Source organism: Stegastes partitus, unplaced genomic scaffold (genome assembly GCF_000690725.1).
Source record: "Stegastes partitus isolate 25-593 unplaced genomic scaffold, Stegastes_partitus-1.0.2 Scaffold46, whole genome shotgun sequence".
In the NCBI taxonomy this organism is placed as follows: Eukaryota; Metazoa; Chordata; class Actinopteri; family Pomacentridae; genus Stegastes; species Stegastes partitus.
Window position 1 is genome coordinate 308,510 of NW_007577777.1, and position 20,967 is coordinate 329,476.

At 40.5% G+C, this 20,967-nt stretch overlaps 4 protein-coding genes across 4 annotated transcripts; 2 read left to right on the forward strand and 2 right to left on the reverse strand.

Annotated features, from left to right (window-relative positions):
- The first annotated feature begins 728 nt into the window (after window positions 1-728).
- LOC103376160 (protein naked cuticle homolog 2) lies at window positions 729-11,046 on the forward strand. The gene is made up of 10 exons (XM_008306532.1): window positions 729-889; window positions 970-996; window positions 1,091-1,170; window positions 5,631-5,685; window positions 6,011-6,102; window positions 8,507-8,596; window positions 8,673-8,790; window positions 8,907-9,050; window positions 9,157-9,607; window positions 11,044-11,046. The coding sequence occupies exons 1-9, from the start codon at window positions 865-867 to the stop codon at window positions 9,579-9,581; spliced, it is 1,056 nt and encodes a 351-aa protein (XP_008304754.1). The 5' UTR covers window positions 729-864; the 3' UTR covers window positions 9,582-9,607; window positions 11,044-11,046.
- Window positions 11,047-11,208: 162 nt separating this feature from the next.
- lrrc14b (leucine rich repeat containing 14B) lies at window positions 11,209-14,122 on the forward strand. Its single transcript, XM_008306520.1, has 3 exons — window positions 11,209-11,490; window positions 11,654-12,282; window positions 12,863-14,122. Exons 1-3 carry the CDS (start codon window positions 11,215-11,217, stop codon window positions 13,539-13,541), a joined length of 1,584 nt encoding a protein of 527 aa, XP_008304742.1. The 5' UTR covers window positions 11,209-11,214; the 3' UTR covers window positions 13,542-14,122.
- A 38-nt stretch (window positions 14,123-14,160) lies between these two features.
- On the reverse strand, window positions 14,161-15,955 carry uqcrb (ubiquinol-cytochrome c reductase binding protein). The gene is made up of 4 exons (XM_008306542.1): window positions 15,879-15,955; window positions 14,937-15,005; window positions 14,652-14,818; window positions 14,161-14,362 (listed from the first exon to the last, which is right to left on the reverse strand). The coding sequence occupies exons 1-4, from the start codon at window positions 15,895-15,897 to the stop codon at window positions 14,285-14,287; spliced, it is 333 nt and encodes a 110-aa protein (XP_008304764.1). The 5' UTR covers window positions 15,898-15,955; the 3' UTR covers window positions 14,161-14,284.
- A 1,202-nt stretch (window positions 15,956-17,157) lies between these two features.
- Window positions 17,158-20,717, reverse strand: mterf3 (mitochondrial transcription termination factor 3). Its single transcript, XM_008306553.1, has 8 exons — window positions 20,649-20,717; window positions 19,154-19,521; window positions 18,878-19,030; window positions 18,550-18,739; window positions 18,211-18,358; window positions 17,968-18,039; window positions 17,723-17,884; window positions 17,158-17,611 (listed from the first exon to the last, which is right to left on the reverse strand). Exons 2-8 carry the CDS (start codon window positions 19,518-19,520, stop codon window positions 17,417-17,419), a joined length of 1,287 nt encoding a protein of 428 aa, XP_008304775.1. The 5' UTR covers window position 19,521; window positions 20,649-20,717; the 3' UTR covers window positions 17,158-17,416.
- Window positions 20,718-20,967: the final 250 nt, after the last annotated feature.

Sequence of the window (20,967 nt, forward strand, 5' to 3'; positions counted from 1 at the left end):
CTTCATCTGATGCTGTTTTCAGAATTCCCTTCACAACAGGAAACAACAACAATAACATTGTTTAATAGAAAACATTTTAATCTGATGTGCAAAGATCACTTTAAAAAAAAGAAAATCTATTTTCAAATAATGTTCCATTAAGGTTAAAAGTGAAACAAGACAGAACTTTTTATTTAGAACATTCAGAGGATTTTTGGAGGATGATAACAGAAGTTATGTTACATAATAACAAAAGCAGAACAAACAGACATTCCAAAAATGTTTTCCAGATGTTATCAGATCCTCAGATGACAGAATGTTTTCTATGAAATGTTCCTGTAATGCCACATATTAACAAAGGCAGAACTGATCATGTTTTGGGAATGTTGTTGAGGGAACACGTCACAAGATTTGAAAAACGTTGCGATAATGTTGCATGATAATAAAGGAAGGACACTAAATGCAACACTGGCAAATGTTTAAGGAATTACATATTTTGATTTTTTTGGATGACTTTATTCTTGATTTAGAACATTCTAGAAACTAATTGCTAACATTATTAAAAGTCTGTACAACTTTCTCAGAACGCTTTTAAACAAAGAAAGGAAAAGGAAAAGCTGTGTTTACACTAATGAAAACATAATTAAGAACATTATATTGCATTTCTGCCACTAGAGCCCCGACATCCTCCCAAACCGGAGCAGCAGTTGCGCAGCAGGGAAGCCTCTCGCTGCGCCTCCGGACTCTTTGACGAACATCCCAGTCAAACATTTGAAGCTCTGCTCGTCTGTGAAGTGACTCAAAGTCCCCCAATGGACGTTTCTCTGATGCCAAATGTAATTTACCTTCCTGGCTTGGACATCGTGAGCGTCTCTTGATCGAAGGATGGGGAAATGTCACTCCAAACATGGTGAGAAGTTGCATTAAATTAGCCTGTTTTTTAAGAAAATGAAATTACCAGCGCTCACTTTTCTCTCATTCTGTGGACAGCTCCGAAACGCAGACAGAGTCCAGAAGGTAAGACAGTCAACACGGTCACAGAATGTTTCAGGAAAGATGTTGTATATGTGTTTTTATAATGTTTATTCTTGTGTGTGTGTGTTTTTTTCAGGTGTTAGTTTGGCTTCCAGTGTGCTGACCTGTCAGAGGGAGCTGGAGCGCAGCCACATCCACAAAACCAGACTGACAGAGGTAGATGAAAAAAATCTGATTTTCTTTACATGCTTTTAAAATAGTCTAACATGGGTATTGATCCAGCAATTAAACAACTCACAGTGCTTGTTTTGATTGTCTTTAATCGATCTGGTATTGATAGATTTAAGATTGAAGCAGTGATGGATGGAAACCAAACCAGCTTTATAAGAAAATTGCAGCCAGGTTTTATGTATTTTGTTGGTAAATTAGTTAATTTAGACTCTCTATGTCTTAAGATTTACTCAATATTCACGGGAAAGTGCATTTAATTTAAAACTGCTGGTGATTTTAAAGTGCTTTACAAATCATCAGTGGATTAAAACAGTAAAAAGAACAGATTGAAGACGTTAAAAAGAGCAGAAAACTATAAAGATAAAGTCTAAAATAGAACTAAAGTACAAGCAAGTTTAAATCTAATGAGTAAAAGTGGCATAAAAATGATTTAATTGAAAGTACCAAAGTTTTAAGGAGAGTTTAGAAAGTCTAGACGCCGCAAAATGTGTGTGATTTTGAACTATATACTTAAAAACAACCAGATTCAACCCTAAACACAGATTTGTAGCTGACAGCAGATTTCTCCTCCACAACATCCCAATAAATGCATGAACATTAAACCCAGGGCTATGTGCTCATAGCTGCAGAAAAACAAAAACAAGCTGTAAAATCACATTCAGCTTCTTCACATCAGTAGCGCCAGCAGCTCGATTTCAGATCGGGGACAAACAGTATTTGCTCACATCACATGAAGGAGACATAAAACATGTTTGGAGGCGGCCGTTTATTTATTCTTCCGCCCTTCCTCCTCCATCTCTATAAAGAGACTTCCAAGCCCTGTGATGTGCGACACACCCACCCCCTCCAGACAGCAAGGTCTTTATACCCAACTGCACTGAAAAAAAAAAAAAAAAAAAACTCCACATCTGGTACTGCTTTCCTTCTCCAGCCAGACGGACTGCGAGGTTTGGAGGTGGTGGTGGTGGGGGGAGAGAGTGTGAGGCTGTTGCGTAAATGGCATCACATGTAGATGGTTGGCATGTATGTTTAACGCCCGGATGCTTGTGAGTAAAAAGAAAAAATGGTGCAACATAATTGAGAGAAGCTGCTTTATGGTCCGGAGTCTGGTGACAATTCACCCGATTGAATCTGTGTAACCAGATCTTGTGGTGACAACAAATCACGGGCATCTCATTTGCTTCAAAGGGTCCCCTTTCAGAAACAGTTAATTCACTTATCCAACCATCATTTTCACTTCTCTTCACTTCAACTTGTTGTTTTGAGGTTAATAAAGTCCGAGGCTGAGCACAGTATTTGTACAGTGCTTACATGAAAGCTCTGGAAAGTTTTGCACTTTGGAAAAAAAAAAAAAAACGGACTCTGCCAAGATGTTTAAAGGCTCCGTGGTGGAGTTTCTGCGCTCATTAATGGCACAGAACTTCCTGCGATTAGATTTTCCAGCCTAATATAGTTTCATCCTCCGTGACAGCGCCGCTGAGAGCTGCGAATGGCAAAGAAGTCTGGCTGTGTTAACTCATCTTATAATGTTTTCTAGCAGCTTCTGGAGTCATGAGTCCTGTTTTTTTTGTGTTAACTTAGCTCTTAATATTACATTAAAGCATTTCAGTGCCACAGTTTTCAAATAAACCAACACACTGACAATGTTTTTGAATGGTTTTTGGAAGTAGAACCAATCTTAAAACTTTAACAAACACACAAATAAGCACACAATGACATCTATTGTCCAGTGAGTTAAATGTAGGAAAACAAAATGAAGCCTCCCTTCCCTATTAACTGAATGTTTACATACTTACCTGCCAAATTCCAGTGAGTCAGGCTCAGGTGTTGACAACGAAACTTTTAAAAAAAACCACAAACCTGTTTGCTTTGCTATGATGTTTTCATGGCGTGTGTGTGTGTGTGTGTGTGTGAGGAGGGCTGACTTGCAGTGTCAGTAAATGTTGTCACTTTGGAGAGCAAACATCATGAGCAGGATTTTAATCTCCCAAAGTGTTAGCCGAGTATTATGTGACAGAACGAGGAGTGGTTGGTTTCAAGTTTTAAAACAAACTATCCCACTTGTAAATACTTTGGAGACGGACGTTGAATCCGTACCTGAGTTCAGTGGATCCAAACGTGTTTCTCGGTTTAGCCTCTGTTTGTCTTTTAGGTGCCCACAGGGAGGATTATATTTGGGCTAAATTCATCCTTACAAGCCAATTATAAACCGAGCTTTGGTTTGTCCTGTTACATCCAATATATATGTTTAAAAAAACAAGCTATTTGTTGGTGTGATGAATGTTTGCATCTGACTACTAGTAGGGACTGTTCAGCTGGTCGAATACATGAGTCTACCATGGTATTATCTATCTAACTGGATTCCAGCTAATGGAGTCTATCCCACCCTGGACAGGTCACCAGTCTATCACAGGGCTACACTTAGAGACAGACAACCAAGCACACTCACATTCACACCTACAGACAGTTTAGAATCACCAATTAACCTCAACATGTTTTTGAGGAGAACATGCAAACTCCATGCAGAAAGATCTGGGACGCGAACCGGCGACCTTCTAGCTGTGAGGCAACGGTGCTAACCACTGTGTCACCTCGTAATAAACCCCACACTGAATATCAGAAGCTGTGCATTAGGTTTAAAGCTCCTGTGCGTGTGTTTTCTAACCTTGCATATGTTGATTCTCTTCTTTGTGTTGCATGTATAGAAAAGGTGTGATTTGTTCCATTTTTGTACCTAAAAAACTCACTTGTTGATCAGGATGTGTGCATGAATGGAGTACGTGTAATGAGTTAGTCCAACAGAGAAGGAAGCAGAAAAACACTGTCGTTCTAACACAAACGCTCCTTTCTGTTACCTGCATCATTGTTATCACTCTTTGGCGTTGCGCCTTCTTTCCGTGGAAGTCAAACCGAAGCTTCACAGCCGACAGGCGGAGCGTGACAGACGGAGACATGAGGGTGTAATGAAACACCAGTCGCACTGTGTGCATCTGAGCATGTATGTGGACGTCTTCTTATCTTTGTTTTTGATGCTCCTCTTCATCTGCCAAAGCATCAGTGTGACACTGGTGACGTTTGTCGTGTTGTGGGTTCAGTGTTTCCTTGTTTTGCAGTACACTGTGTAAAACAAGGAAGAAAAAAACAAGCTTTTAAGAGTTTTAGGTGTAATTTTCAATCAATCAATCAATGATGCTAATTTGTTCTTTTGCAGAGTTTCACCTTAAATTTCCTACTGCATTTAAATCTGCAAAAAATATCAGTATTTTACTGACGTTTGCCAATGTTTGATGGAAGATATATATTTGTTTAAAAAAAAAAGTTAAACTATTATTTAATTATTTCACAGATTGTTGCTTAATTACTTACAATATCCAGTAAAATCTCCACCAAAGGAAAACAAAAAACAAAAAAAAACACAACAGTGATTTGTTCTTTTACAATGTGTGGCCATAACATTACACAGCTTTACTGTATTTAAATTTGCTAAAAACAACATAGTTTTACAGATGTTTGCCATCATTTTCACAGTTTTTACAGCTTTTGAACATTTCAGTATTCCACCATTTCTTAATATTTGGCATCCTTGCTGCCAGATTTTCAGGTTTTTTTTTATGGATTTAAAAATTAAAAAAATAAACATTTAGTGTGGAAATAATTATCACAGAGAATGGCCATGACAATGAAGTCAAATATGTTTTATTGAGTGCTTTATTTTTTTATATAATCAGCTACATTGTTTGAAAACTGACCCTGTCTGGTTTGACGTATAGCTAAAGAAGTGAGAATACAGAATATATGGGAGTGCAGTTTTGGATGTTCACATTTAACACTTCAGTTTTCTTTTCCATTCCAATTTAGATATCTGCCATCATTATTGTAAATTTGACCCTCTAGAATCTTTAGTCATCTTTATTCATTCATGATAGAAAAAGCTTTTGCGTGTTACTTGACACCTGGTCTACAGGTTTGAGGAAACCAATCACTTCTATAGAGGTATACAGTGTTGTAAAATTGATCGTGGATTTCATTTTTCTTCTTAAACTTTTTTTTTTAACAAAGACATCCAATACACTCGTGGCCAGGGCCCAGGAGGTTTAAGAGAACATGTTAAACTTCAGTTACATGTGATGGGGAAGAAAAGGTCAAGATGTCAACAGTTAAAAGAGACGAAGCTAAACTACTATCCAAACTGACACTTTTCTCTTCCTGTTTCCTTATTTCTGCCCCATTTCTCTGCGTTTTCCTGTGCGTGATGTAATCCCGTCAGAAAGAACTGGTGGGAAACGAACAACAGGCAAAATCCACAGGAGCTCAAACGTTGTTCGGCGTTGTTCACATCTGGAGTTCTACCCGCACACTCGCGGGACATGAAAATCACTTAATTGCTTCCTCCCTCTCCCTCTCTTACACGTGTGCTCTCTGGTAATTTATGCTCTTTTTCACAGAACTTGTACGTAGAGTTGAGGGAAAACAAGTCTGACCATAACGGCAACCTCAAGGGTGAGTAGAGACCCCCGTACGTTACACTGACTCTCCTTCTACGTGTTATGAATTGTTGTTTCATTGTGTCAGTTTCATCCGAGACGTTAAAAGTTTCCCATGAGAGAAGGAAATAGTGAAATTATCGACATCTGTTTTATATTTGTGTGGGAAAGCTTCGACCTTTGGATGTACAGCTTTCGGTCAGGTTTCAGTTTCCCCTCTGCGAAACATTCAGTGAAAACGAAATTACTTAAAGATACACAGCCTGTTAACACAACACATACGGCTGACTTAGGGCTGACTAAATGACTATAATTACAGCCTAACTTTATGTGCTGTTTAGTGGTTCTGCCACCAGAGAAGATACCTGACAGAAAGAACAGCTTCAGCTTCCAGATCAGGAAACAACCAAAGAAGAGGAATGACCACGCTGCTGTGAGTGTTTCAGTTTAAAGTTTCTTAGCGTTCTGATATGTTTGTATAATTATATCAACCGTCTGCGTACACAGTGTTGTTTTAGTCCACAAGGTTTGTCTCATGCAACACACAAATGATTGCAATCCCCAGAAATACAGTTTTTAGTAACAGGTATTAATGTAGCTAAGCATCAAGCCTGAAAACAGGACCTGACCTCTCACAGTTTCTGCGAGTTAAGTGGAAACAAGACGATAAGAGTCCTGCTTCTGGTCAAAAAGTGTCAGAGCAGGCAAGCAAAACTTCATCTATAATGTAGATTTCATTCCATGTAGAAGCACAATGTCCTGCAAAAAGCCTGAACTGCCAGAGAAGTAACAACACCTATGTGAGGATAAAACATATGAAAACACAGTCAAAGTCATGAATAATACATGTGAGTTAATATCCAGTAAGAAAATATATTAATTAAGAGCAGCTACCAGCTATTAATAAATCTAAGCAGACATGTGAATCAAGACTATTAAAGTAAGAATGAAATCAGATTAAATGAAGCCATAGTTATGACAGCTGACCACGAAAAAAATGATGGGACATCAAAATTAAATCAGATTTATTGTCATTTTGCTGTTCATACACAGTAGTACAGGCAAGATGAGAGAGTGTTTCTTCAGGATCCAATAACTTAAAGCAATTTAAATAAACAAGTGTTTGCATATCGGGATCAGCACTTCAGCATTCTGACAGCTTGAGGAATGAAGCTGTTGATCAGTCTGGAGGTTCTCCCTTTAACGCTCCAGAAACGTTTGCTTGATGGCAGCAGTTCAAACAGTTTATGGAGAGGGTGTGAGGAGTCTCTGACAATGTTCAGGGTCCTGCTCCTGCAGCAGCTCTGGAAAACGTCTTGGACAGAGGTGAGGGAAACTCTGATGACCCTCTCAGCTCCTCTAACTATCCTCTGCAGGGCTTTGTAGATGAAGTAAAACCAAAATAATAACTGGAACAAACCGGAAAAGGAAAACCTAGTATAGTTTTTACATATATTGCTGTCTTGCTTATGGGTTGTTCTCTGTTTTGCATACTCGCTGATGGGAAATACAACTATTTCCTTTTTTGGGCTTGTTTGTTGTAACTAAGTTGGCATGAGCGAACCAGCAGACCTACAAGGAAGTTGTGGAATTTACTATTTTCCCTTCTTGTGCTTCATCAACATGTTTGGATTCCAAAATGAATCTGTGACGTGAAGTGAATATTTTTTTTTAAAGTTATGACCACGACAAGAACGTGCTGAAGCTGACGGGACAGTGAGTGCCTCTTCCTCTCGTTGTGAAGCTCCAACATGTCGTGGTCGCAGGCTGGCTGAAGCGAAACGAGAGCCACAGCTCTGCTTTGAGTTTATGCAGTGTGTGGGTCATTTGCAGAGAAGTAGAAGGTTGCACACTTCAACAAGGATGTCCTTCATAGGTTCGACCTTCTCTAATGGTATAGTTTAGTGTAGTTTTTATAAGACAATTGTTAGGAGATACTCCTAATGTGTGTTGAGTGACCCAGAATGCGACAGAGGAAGCAGGAGTGATAACAAAAAGGTTTATTGTGAGACACCAAGGAAGCGGGGGGGAGAGAAGTGTCCGTGCTCGTCGATCCTTCAGTGGAGGAGGTGAGGGGGGATTCGGGGACTCCAGGGAAGTAGTCCAGTGCAGGGGAAATCCTTGCTCCAGGGGAGAAGTGCTTGATGCCTGGAAAAACCTGTGAATGCGAATCGGAGTGCTGCGGCTGGTGGCGGAGTCGTGGTGGCAGGGCTGGATGAGGCCTCAGGCTGAAGAGGCTCTAGGGTAGGCGAAGGAAACGAGAGGAAAGGATTAACAATCAGGAACAAACAACAACTCGAGATCTAGAGAACTGTTCTTTGGCCGATCTACCGCTCGAAGCAGAGTGAATCGTCTGGCGCTGCAGTGCGGGGAGAAACCAGCTTAAGAGCAGCGCCGATTACAACAGGAGACAGGTGTGGTGAATTAACAAGCGAGTCCTCCTCGGCCACGGCCCCGCCCAGCCTGAAAAAACATGCACAGCACATCACAGCAGAACAAAACCAACAATAAACTGCCAAACTCTACCAGAACCCCAACAACAATAGCGTTTAAACCTGCACACAACCCACCACAAAATACTACACTTGTCACAAACCTGGTATATTGTGTTGTTATGTAGCTGCTTCCAGTCTTTATGTTAAGCTGAACTAATAAACTTCTGGCTGTAGCCTTTATTTAACAGACAGTTATAACCATGGTATCATGATTAATCTTCTCATCTACCGCTAGACAAGAAAGCAATGAAGTAAATTTCCCTAAATCCCTAAAACTGCACTAAATGTCTCGTACAGTTTCAGTGAACTCGTTGTTCTTTCATCGTGTGCTCATATTGACAGGACACAGAGGTGGTGCTGGAGGATGAATCTCGGCAGGAGTGGGTCTTCACATTGTACAACTTTGACAACACCGGCAAAGTCACAAAGGAGGTAGCTCCATTTTTTGATTTCTGTTGGCATAAATTAAATTTAAAGCATCTCTGAACATTGTATGTGTGTTTGACAGGACATGTCCAGTCTCATACACTCCATGTACGAGGTTCTAGAGGCATCAGTGAAGCAGCCTTACGGTGGCACCAGACCCCTGAAGATCAAGCTGGTTGTGTCTCCTTCAGCTTGCTCAAGTAAACAGAAGTTACATTTTTACTGAATTTATTGGACATACATATATATATATATATATATATGGCAGACTGTTGTCATTGTTGTGATGTTAACAACCTGCTGTCACTGAAAACAGCTGCAGAGAAAGACCAGAGTGAATCACAGGAGGGAAGAGGCCCGCTAAGAAGGATCTATTGCGCGGATGAAAACATAGAACGCAGAAAACACTACATGGATCTGGCTGGCATTGAAAACTACACCTCCAAGTTTGACAACACAGGTATAGAAACTCCTCCATTACTATGAATGAATCTATAAATACTTGACAAGCTGGTGTCTTTTCTTTTCCCTCTAGTTTTAGTTGTTTTTCTTGTTTTTTTCTTTAGAGCTGCCCTCTGCAGAGACCAGCCAGGCTCTTCAGCATCACCTAGGGGCTTTCAGGGACAACTGCACGTCCCCTCTCTCTCCTCGAGGCCTCTCCATTGTTCACTCCTTGAAAAGCAAAGCCATGCCGGCGGGGAGAGAAAAGAGCAGAGTGGAGGGAAGGCCCTGCAGGTTACATGGCCAACACTCTGCTTCAGAGTGCCATCCTAGCCAGACTCCAGCCTCACACAGTTCACACAGCAGGAGGCTTCACTCCAAGGCACAAGGAGCTGCCTCACCCCTCAGACACCCTGGCTTCAAGGCTCAGCCAGCACGAGAAGTGTTTTCTAATCTTCAGCCTTCCTGCGGGGTCCCTCTGGCCCAGAGACACGAGCACCATCACCACCACGAGCATCACCATCATCACCACCACTATCACCCCTCCTAACTGCATATTACACATATAAGAGACAGGTAAGAGGAGCTGGTGTTCTCAGTATATTCAAGGCCACTCAGCTGGTCCTTGGATTTACTCTGTTATATTATACGCAGCTAAGAAAATGCATTTTTATCTAATGCAAAGAAAATTGTGTAAGATTACACACTTAAATCCTGGAAGGTGAGTTCATTTGTTGTTGTCTGAATACCACTTTATAGAGCAATTCATGTCAGGTGTATTAAAACATAACACTATTTAAAAGTTAAATTCCCTATATTTACACTGCATATTGCCCATATTTTGACTAAAACTATGTATTTTCATCACGTAAAATTAAGTATGTGTGACTTTTCATGTTGAGGATACTAAAACGTCATATAAAGGTGTGTTGTTTATCCTGACATGATGACATATTTTCTTTCTGGGCTGATATGTAATTAATGGAACTAAGGTAGCGCAGTTGGTAGCAGTATTGTCTCGTAGCAAGAAGGTCGCCGGTTCACGTCCCAGTGGAGTTTGCGTGGAGTTTGCGTGGAGTTTGCGTGTTCTCTCCGTGCAGCATGGGTTCTCTCCGGGTTTTCTGGCTTCCTCCCACAAAGTCCAAAAACATGCTGAGGTTAATTGGTGATTCTAAATTGTCATAGGTGTGAATGTGAATGTGCTTGGTTGACTGTCTCTAAGTGTAGCCCTGTGATAGACTGGTGACCTGTCCAGGTGAACCTGCCTTCACTCTAAGTCAGCTGGGATAGCCTCCAGCCCCCCCATGACCCTAGTGAGGATTAAGCGGTGTATAGATAATGAATGGATGGAATATTTAACAATTTAATTAGTTTCATACTACATATTAGAATCAGAGCAAGTTTATAATTTTCTCTTCTTGATGGCATCACTTACTAGTTATCAGCTGTACATAACAGATGTCTGCAATATATTCTGCATTTCTGGGCACAGTTTGTCTGTTTGGAATTCTAATTTTCACACAAACTGCACATCATAATGTCACACTGAGATATGTTCAGTAACGTAAGGCAAGCAGGATATATTTTAGGTGTCCACAGTAACAAAAAACCTCACCCTTATAGGAGTCAGACCATGATGCATTGCAAACCTATGTTGCATATAGCAGCTGAGTTGTAAAAACAATTATTAATTAGATAGTAAACTGAAGCACTTCATAATAACATGGTTGTTAAATTGCATTAAGCATCAAACAGAGATAATATCACAGCTCAGGCTTGGATTATTTATGGATTATTCAGCTCATGTGCAGCCTCACAACATGGTGTTGTGACCAGTGAAGTGAAGCCTCCCCCCAGCATTTAAAGGTTGCTTCTACTTATCTCTCTGCCAAAAGTTGCAAATAGACACCGTGTCCGACGAAGGACGTGAGACAGCTGCTTCTATTAATAAACTCAGTCGCCCCTCTTTACCTACCACGAGGTCCCCATGCCTTGTTTCTTTCTCACCACAGCGAGCCTGGTCCTAAACAAATGCCAAACAGCCAGACAGGCAGCAACACGGGAGATCAACACAGCAGCAGCTCCAGAGGAGGCCAAACACTGAAACGCAGAGCTGTCTGAAAGCAGCTCTCAACGACCAGCCAAGAAACTCACACACCTGCTGACAAGAAATCACTGAAAACATGAAGTCCCTGCGATTCCTCGCTGCTGAGGGCTTCACCCAAACTGGTCCAAGTGCTCTGGAGAACCTCAGCTGTGTGTCTTTTAACCTCTACCCTCTTCTCTTCAAGGCCTGCTATCTCCATGAGCAGGCCGACTTGCTGAATGCTTTGGTCCAGACTTGGCCTCTTCCTGAGCTCAACCTACAAAGACTCCTGGGAAAGACAATCGACTGTGACTTGGATCTCACCTCTCGCACCTGCCGGACTTGTCTGGTAGCAATTCTGACCGGCCTCAAGGTACCTAAGTAGTTGTGATTACAGCATGCTTAATAATATTCATTTCATCCTCATGTTATAGGTGCATTTCTCGTGTTAATGCCTTTAATTTGCAAATATTCTCCAAGATTAACTAGATAATTACCTTAAAAGACTTCCCAATAATATTCCCTTGTTTTATTAGGATTATGTGCTGTCTCCTCCAAGAACTTATGCCAAGAACCTGCACGTGGTGGACCTGACAGCCCTTAAGGACATTGAGCAGCAGGCCTGCCCCTGTCGGTCCACGCTGGGTCGATGGGCAAGAACCCAGCTCCTGACCCAGATGTGCTATGAGACAATGGTGGCCATGCAAGCCAGCGACGTGTCCCGATCTGCCTTCGAAACATCCATCGACATCCGTCTGAACGGCTTCGTCACTGGACGCAACTACGAGCTGGTGGCTCAGGCCTTCATGCTTCTCCGCTACTGTCCTCTGAAGCTCCGTTTTGTTAGTTTCAGGGCCGATTCTCTCGCTCTCAAGCAGCTGTTCTACGTTCTTCGCCTAGCAGAGCCTGAGTCCATCACAAAGCTGGAGGTGGTCCACAACATCCCCCTGGAGGCCGTACACCTGGAGGTGCTGCTATCCAGAGTGGAATTCCCTAAATTACAGTCTCTAACGCTGCCGGCCGGGGCGCTGGATGTGAGGAGGCTGAACTCTTTAGATGGTGATCTGCTGGCCACCCTTGGCAACCTGCTGGCACAGCTGAGCAGACTCACCGAGCTCTACATTGGGTTTTCGACACTCACCGGACACCTACGAAGACTGCTCATGTGAGTAAACAGACAGACGGAGAGATAAAGACAGACAACAAGGTGTCCTTTGTCTGCATCTTCATGCAAGTGAGGTGATGGATGCTGCTGGTGGCTCTGATTTCTATACTACATGCACCCTGCAGCATCAAGAGCTTTAATATAGCTCACAATAATCACCTTTAACCAGCGGCACAGCACATTCCAGCTTTAAGGCTCTTGTTTAACAGTGGAAGGTATTTTGTTGTTAAAATTGCTGACATGATGCCAATATGAGGACAAACAGCTGCAGGTCAGCCTGAAACCTGCTTGATATTCTTCACAGGTCACATTTAAATAGAACAGGAGGCGAATATGGCATTTGATTTCGCTGATTCAAATTTCAGAATGTAAACGTGGAGAAATGTTGGAAAAACAAAACATGTGAATACAAACAAGTATTTGTAACAATGCTTACCAGATCAGAGCAAGGAACATCATCATTTGTAGGATTACTGAATAGATGATTACAGTGTAACAGAGCACATAAATGCTCTCTATCCACTATACGACTGTGAACAAAAAAATGTAATGTTTCCATTTACCTGTTTCCTTCATCCAGTCCTCTCAACACACCACTGCAGTGCCTGGAGTTGGCCAACTGCTGCCTGAACCGTGTCGACATGACATACTTGGCCAACAGCCTCCACAGCGAAGCCCTGGTTCGGCTGGACATCAGTGGACATGACATCTTCGGCTCTTTCTCCACCTCTGTCCACAAACTGCTCAGTCGTTGCTCTGCAACACTGGTGAGCCTGGCCCTCGAAGAATGCAGCATAACGGACGAGCACATGGACCCCTTCATTGGTGCTTTGGCTCTCTGTCAGGGACTGGAGGAGCTCAAGCTCCTGGGAAACCCTCTGACCTCTGCTGCCCTACGGAGGTTATTCTCCACACTATCCGCAGGCTTTCCTAAGTTAAGGTACATTGAGTTACCAGTGCCCCGTGAATGCTACTCTGAGGATGTCACTTATCCTCTTGATGATGCAGTCTTGCTGCATTACAACAGGGAATTGTTTGAGGAGATCAGGAGTCAGCTGATGGGCATCCTGGAAGGAGCTGGTAGAGGAAGTGTGGAAGTGTGCACTCCCCTCCTGGGGGCCTACGATCCAGACATTCATGAAACCAGCAATGAACTTGGGGTGTCTATGTTGAAATCTTTTAACAATGTCATTGGGAACTTTATAGGTACCATAACTGACGTGGACAGCAGGAGATCACAGGCTCACAAAGATGACTAATGAGGTTTCCTGTACAAAGATAAATTGGCGCAGGGAAAAAGGTTTTGAGTTCAGATTATATATAAACTTGGACATTTGTGTGAAGCAGATCTTTAAAGCTTATAGAAATGTCATTGCATGCTGACTATGACGGCCCCTGTGGACAGTTTGTTTCTATGAGGATGTGTTCTTAGGCTGCACTAAACTGTCCCCTCTGGTCTGTGCTTGACTGTGAAAACAGATTTAATAAGCCAGGTCTATCTGGCTATAAATTAACATCATACATACAGAAATTCCATACTATATGATTTTACTGTTTTATCTCATCCAGGATCAATACTTTCTTCCAGCACCTCTTACAGTCTGTAAAACAGACAAACATGCAGTGCAAAAAGATGTAACTACCCTAATGGATATTGGTTACTAAGATATTTTTCCTAATGTATCTATTGTACATGTTCTTATGTCTATATTCTGTTTTAAATTTTGTATATAATCAGATTTGTAAACAGCACAATAATGCAACATGTCACAGATTGTATATTAGGAAGCATACAAATGTGTTTCATTTTGTCATACCAGTAAATCAAATCTTCAAATAACCTGCTGTCCATTACATAAAAAGGGACACTTAAACATCTTTCAAAATGTACATTTCTTTAATTAGCACTGTCTGATATAGGTTACATTTCATTTAAATATTACACCAGGGGACGACCATGCACGGAGCGAAGACCAGATTAACAGCTGTGACTGCTAACTTTTTATTTCTTAAACCACTCTTCTTTTTCCTTTCTCTCACGGATCACCTCCTCCAGATACGGCCTCAGGTAGGGGTAGTCCTGAAGGGAAAACAGAAAAATAAAAACATATGACTAAATGACTAAAATCAAGATAAATCCAGATCACAGTTTAAATCCACCCAAAAATGTGTAACTTTCTCCAATTTCAAAGTTTGACAACAATGTCATACTTTACACTGAGCTTCAGCAGATGAAGGTGAAATGATTTTGCATCTATACATATCATTTAAAACTACATAATGAAAAGCAATGCACTACACCATCTTTTTTCTACAGTCGTCCTCTTCCTGAATAAAACACATATTTAAATCTGCTCATGTGAACTTACTTCCTCATATTTCGTCCACTGCTCCTTGGGGAGAATCTGATGCTTCATGGAGAGATCCAGGGCCCTCTTGATCCTGAAGGTCCTGTCGCTGGCAACATTCTCTGGAAGCCTCCTGATGGCCTCTTCCACATCCGCATCCTCATAGAGCGTGTCATCATGCATTAAACCTGAAACAGAAATCATGTGTGCTGGAATCAGTAAAACTAGAAATGAAAACCAATGATAATAATATAAGGTTAAAAACTGTTTGATTGTTTTAATCAATACGTTATTCTTTGGCCTTACCCATCTTGTTGAAGCCACATAAGTTGTAGTACCATTTACGGAACTCGAGCCCGAACCTGGCTGCCACCGCTGTAAACAGAATATGAAAGACACACACACAGGGTCAGTCAGGCAACATGAACTTGATTTTAAGAAGGAGCAGATTGTCAATCCATGCATAGATATGGGGAGGAAGGAAAAGCGGTTTAGACTGACAGCTACTAAAGCACAGATTTATGTTGGATCCTCATGAAACCTTTTAGACATTTTAAAAATGGTACACCATGTGAACACTTGTTTACATCAAAAAGTAAAAGTACAATCAATATCAAGCACATATCTGACTGCGTATGTCTATGTGTCATCCAGGTCACGAACTTCTGTGAAAGGCAATTGGACTTTACTTTTTGGTTCACCTTGTGTTTTCTACTTCTCAGATAAGACAATACACTTTAAATGGAGAAGCAATATATTACTTGTCCAACTAACATTACAAAGTTAGCGTCTTTCATACGCGTTGAAAAGACAGATTAAATTACACAACAGCCAAAGCAAATCTCAATTAACCTCTGCAGCTAAACAGCTAACGCTAGCAAGACGATACCCACATATGTATTTTATAGCATAATACCAGTTGGGCGCGATAGTAGTTATTTAACGAAACACCTTCAGCAGTTTTTAGCAATTTTAGAGGAGGCGAAGGTTACAAATTACATTATTATGAGGTGCTCCAACAGCGAGCGCTGAGCTAACATTAGCTAATCAGTACCCGTTAGCATCAGTTAGCACGGGGACACGAAAGGACACACAAGTTGAATGCATTAAGAGAAATTTCCAGGCAGAAAAGATCAAAATAACACAAAGCTACGGACTGCATTATATCAATGGTCATGTCATAGTACCGCGACGCAAACTTTAGTGAATCTAAATTGAAAATATCAAAAAGGAGCGCTGTTTACTTACTTGGTGCCCTCGCCGCCATGTTAACAACTGAGAAGAACAACCGCTGTGCATTGTGGGTAACAGTGTTCCGGTCATCGGGCAGCTTCATGATACGTCACGCTCTGGAAATTTCTCCGGTCACTTAATCGATGAGCTTCATATTTCACATTCATATAAGATTCAAACTAACATAGTGTACAAAACAAACGTAGAGCACAAAGCATCGCATTTATTTTCATACGAGCTTAGATTACACCAGAATCCTTGCTCTTGATAGTAGTTTAGAACTTAAAAAAAAAAACAAAACATAAAAAAGAGATTCAAGAAACACCTACTTTTAATCTCTTACCACGGATATGTTGTCACATTAAAGTGGAGTAATTATAGTGGAGGTAAATAAGAAAATGCAGAAGTAGTATTGGGATTCTGGTGCTTTACTTGTGGTTTTGGTTGAATGCAAAAAATATTCACTTAAAAGTAAATTTTATGCATTTAAAACGTATGCAAAACACTGAAAGTACTATTGTTGCAACAGACAGGTTTGCTTAAACGTCTTATATATACTTCAGTAATTTTCAGTTCTGATTAACGTGTATAATTTTAAATGTTTTTCAGCAGCTATAAAGGTCAGTTAAAATATACTGCACCAACAACACATTACACTGTGTAAGATGATTCTGCAGAAACTATTAGCGTACGACGAATGTAGTGGAGAAAAAAGTATGATAGTGGTGCATAGCTATGAAGTAGCACACTGAATTTCAATTTACAAGTGAATTACAATCTGATTAAAAAGAAATGTACTTGGGTACATCCATCCATTATCTATACACCACTAGTGGTGTATAGATAATGGATGGATGTACCCAAGATTAAGCTTAATCCTCACTAGGGTCATGGGGGGCTGGAGTCTATCCCAGCTGACTTAGGGTGAAGGCAGGGGACACCTGGACAGGTCGCCAGTCTATCACAGGGCTACACTTAGAGACAGACAACCAAGCACACTCACATTCACACCTACGGACAATTTAGAATCACCAATTAACCTCAACATGTTTTTGGCTTTGTGGGAGGAGCTGCACGGGGAGAACATGCAGAAAGATCCCGAGTGTCCTCACCAGGACGCGAACCAGCGACCTTCTTGCTGCGAGGCAACGGTGCTAACCACCGAACCACCTTGCAGTTGAATACATTCAGACAAATTCTAAACAAATTAATCCTAATTCTTCTCTTTATGAGGCAGTTTTCAAGGCCTAATCATTTTATAGACTGATGAGTCAAAGTAAATCTTAGACACACATTAGAATGAACATAACTTTAATCAAATTTATAGTCTCTTCAGTTCCACAGTGCTGGTAAAGAAGTGCAGTAATCCAAGCAGAACAGGTGATATACATCATGTACATTTATTAAACATCATATTTACAAAACATTGTATTTCAAGCTTTGTATATTTAGACTTTCATGTATGCATGTGCGTGTGCTGATGTTATGATATTTATCGGGTATCCTTGATCACTTGTGTTTTAAAGTCCTTTTTCAAATTCCCTCATAAGGAATTAAAGTGTCTTTTGGAACAAATAAAAATCTTCTAATGTAGCCAAAGCCAACTCAGTGCAGAAAGTCTCATCTGGTAAAGACGCTAAGCGGTCCAGGGCGATGTAGTTCGGCTGGGATGGGTCATACTGAGCTTTTCCGAGGTAGTCAAGGAACTGGTGACGCTCTCTCAGTCGCAAGTATTTGGTATTGAGGACCTACAAGAGGATATAGTAGATACTTGAATTATAGTTCTGAATCTGGACAAAACAGAAAATTTGTTAACATTTACTATAAACAGATTGAAAAAAAAAAAAGCAGCACTCTACCTGTGGAAACTTGACGATCAGGTGATGGGGAACCTTCATGGTGTTGTGCAGGAAGTCAAATATCTGGGTTAGCTTCCTTTTATTGGCAGTCAGCACTTTAGGGACGACAATAACTATGTGCTGGATCTCATTTGCCTTAAAGCCGAGCTCTATTTCACATACCTGTGGAACACGTATACAAAAAGTATGAAGTACAAGAAACCAAAACTACTCAAAATATACTTTCTAATAATTTCATTCAGTACCTTCAAATTTTCTTTCACAGGCTCCAAGCTGCCACACAGTAATCTGGGAAGACGAGCAACAATGTTCCGTGTCTGAGGAAAGAGACGGCATTTGCTACAATTTACTGTTTCTTTTTCTACCAACAAAGTCACTTTTCAATTTCCTTTTGAAACTGTACCTCAACAGGGCATTATAATACAAAATGAAACGTGATTTCTTTTGCTTAAACATAGTTCAGCTTCTAAATGAGATCAGCTGCGTACATGGAAAGCACTGAGTTTGAGTTGCTGCTGGTAAAAACCCAGTCTGTTGTCCAGCCTCTTCACACTGAAGTTGAGCAGATAAGGAGCTTTGGACACCATGGATGCAACAGTGACAGAGCTGAACTTCTTTGATTTAAGATACTTCACCCTGTACAAACAGAAGAGAACATTATTAAGACAGTGTCATAGCCAATGCGCCTGCAGAGAAGTAAAATGACCTGTCATTACTGCAACAGAAAGTATGTAAGGTTATACATTTCCATGTTATTCAGCCGCATTTAGAGTAAATCAATGGTATATATGAAAGCCTGTAGTGTTTCTGATATCCTTTCATGCTACCTGGTCTGTAGGTTCTCCAAAGTCTCTGTAAGAAAGAAGGGATTGTGTGTGATCATATAGCCAAAGTGAGAGTCCTCCACCCCAATTTCTTTGAGAAACAGCAGTCGTGGAGCCACATCTTTGTTAAAATCGAGTCTCAGCAGCATTGAGCCTACGTTGGGCCTCTGTTCCAGCTTCCACAGATTCACTCCTGCAATTAGAAAAGTAGGAGAAATTATCAGAAAAAAAACGTTTTGGGCAAATTCACAACTTGAAGAGCGTTTATTATCATGCAGTAACTCTAACTAAAACTAAAATGTTTTCAACAATTTATCCACAATTCGATTACCTAGTTGTACCAGCTTGCTAAGCGTCTCAGACTTGTCAACGTAGTCTCTAAGAGAGGTGGAAGCTGGAGGCATGAAAGAAGGAGGAGATATACTGACAGCCTCTTCATCAGTGATTTCCTCTAATGCTGAAAATTCAGCAGCGGCATCCAGATCTGGTTAATGAAGGAAATACAGATTGAGACAATTCCACACCCAGAAGTAAAACAATCTATCTAATTATAAATGATGGTGCTGAATGAAGGTTTATTTGATTAAAAGGAACAAGCAATATCTACCTAATGAAACCAAATGATTTTCAGTCACTGGCACAGCATCACTGTTTGGCACCAGGGGGGTTTGGTATGCAGCACCATCCGTTCTTGCCAAATCTTCTGCAGGCTTGCCTTTGGTAGCCTCAGTTGTGAGATATTTGGCTGTGAAGTCATTGTAATAGCACATGTGCTGTTTCCACCTCAGTCTTGTCTGAGTTGTCGTGCGATTCCCCCAGATGGATAATCCATTGCTGATTTTGGTCGGTACCCTTGTCACTGTATTACAATGCCGAACTTGAGTGTAGTACTGTCCCGCACTGGTCAGTGTCTTAGAGCAAATATGACTTCTGCATCTCAGACACAGCTGTGCATAGGTAGAGGCCATGGTCATCCTGTTAAAAAAAAAAAAAAAAAAAAAGTACATGTTTTAGAGGCATTCCATCCAATGTAGGAATTACTCTGCTCTATCGTCAACATCACTCCACTCTGTCTGACAAGAGCATATTCTGAAAGCTTAGAATCATCAAACCATGAAGTTATATCATAATAAAACAGTCAGTGGACTAGCTTCATCGATACAGCTTCCTAAAAAACAGTGACTAGTTTCAAAGTCAATACCAGAGAATAATCAGACTCCCATTTTTAGGCCAAGAATTTTGACACATACAAGGAATTATAAGTAGTAATAAATAATAAACAGAAATACAGATATACTAAGAAACAAAAACAACCGCACAAATTTAACTACAGGCAATCATTGGATGACGTTTTATATATATATGTGTATAGCAGGTAGTTATAAATTGATTTTATACAATTAAAATAATTTAGAAAAAAATCATTGTATACGTGGTCAACTCCTTTATATAGAGGGCTGGTTTTATGTGTATATATTTGAAGGTATAGTATGTAAGCACATGCTGGTTTGGTTCAATTATGACAATGACAGTTCATCATCTTCCCTTTTCAACTACCATTAAAATAATACAGTGAAGTACTTAACACTCACACATGCACATATTTGCACTTTCTGAAAAGCTAAACAGTTTGTAGCAATGTGTAAGCTTTTCCTATTAACTCCACTAGTGTGTTTTTAGTCTGTGTGTACTGCGAGGCACGTTAAATGGAGGATAGTGATAGATTGTCCAGTAAGATTTAGTTTTTCTGATTGTGTACATGTTGAAGTGCTGTGTATTTGATACCATGCAACATAGAGGACAGCAAGCTGATTTCATATTGCAATGTCTTTCACAGCATCTGTGTAGGGATGGTGTGGAATTTAGGAAGAAGTAAACACCGGTATTGTTTATGTTTACAGAGCGACATGCACATTGTTTTCCTTGTCTTTTGCTAGCTAAGCTAATGAAGATGTATAACACAAATTTGAGACTGATAGTTAGCTAGCTTGTCCCAGATACACCGTTAAAAGCTAGCAAGCCAGAACAATTATCATTCTCTTAATTCTTGTAAAAAGAGCCAAAACCCCAGCATAATTTAAAATAGTTAACATTTAACTTACAATTTGAGAATCACTGAATTTGATCCTCTGACGTTCTCTGCTTTATCACCGTCCGCAATGTCAACTATCTTCACGTGCACATTACCGGAAGAAGTCCACGGAAACGTCACCGTATGGGATGTACCAAAGCGGTGTGTCTATGCGGGTAACAGATGTCCTGAATATACTAATTTGGACAATAAATTTGATAAGCTATGTTATTAAAAATATTTAAAAACAAAATTCTACAAAGTAACATCGTTGCAGTTAACACTATTTATTTTGGTGGAAGCTTTCGTACTCATGTTCGCACACAAACACCCCTTGAACCACAGTGGTC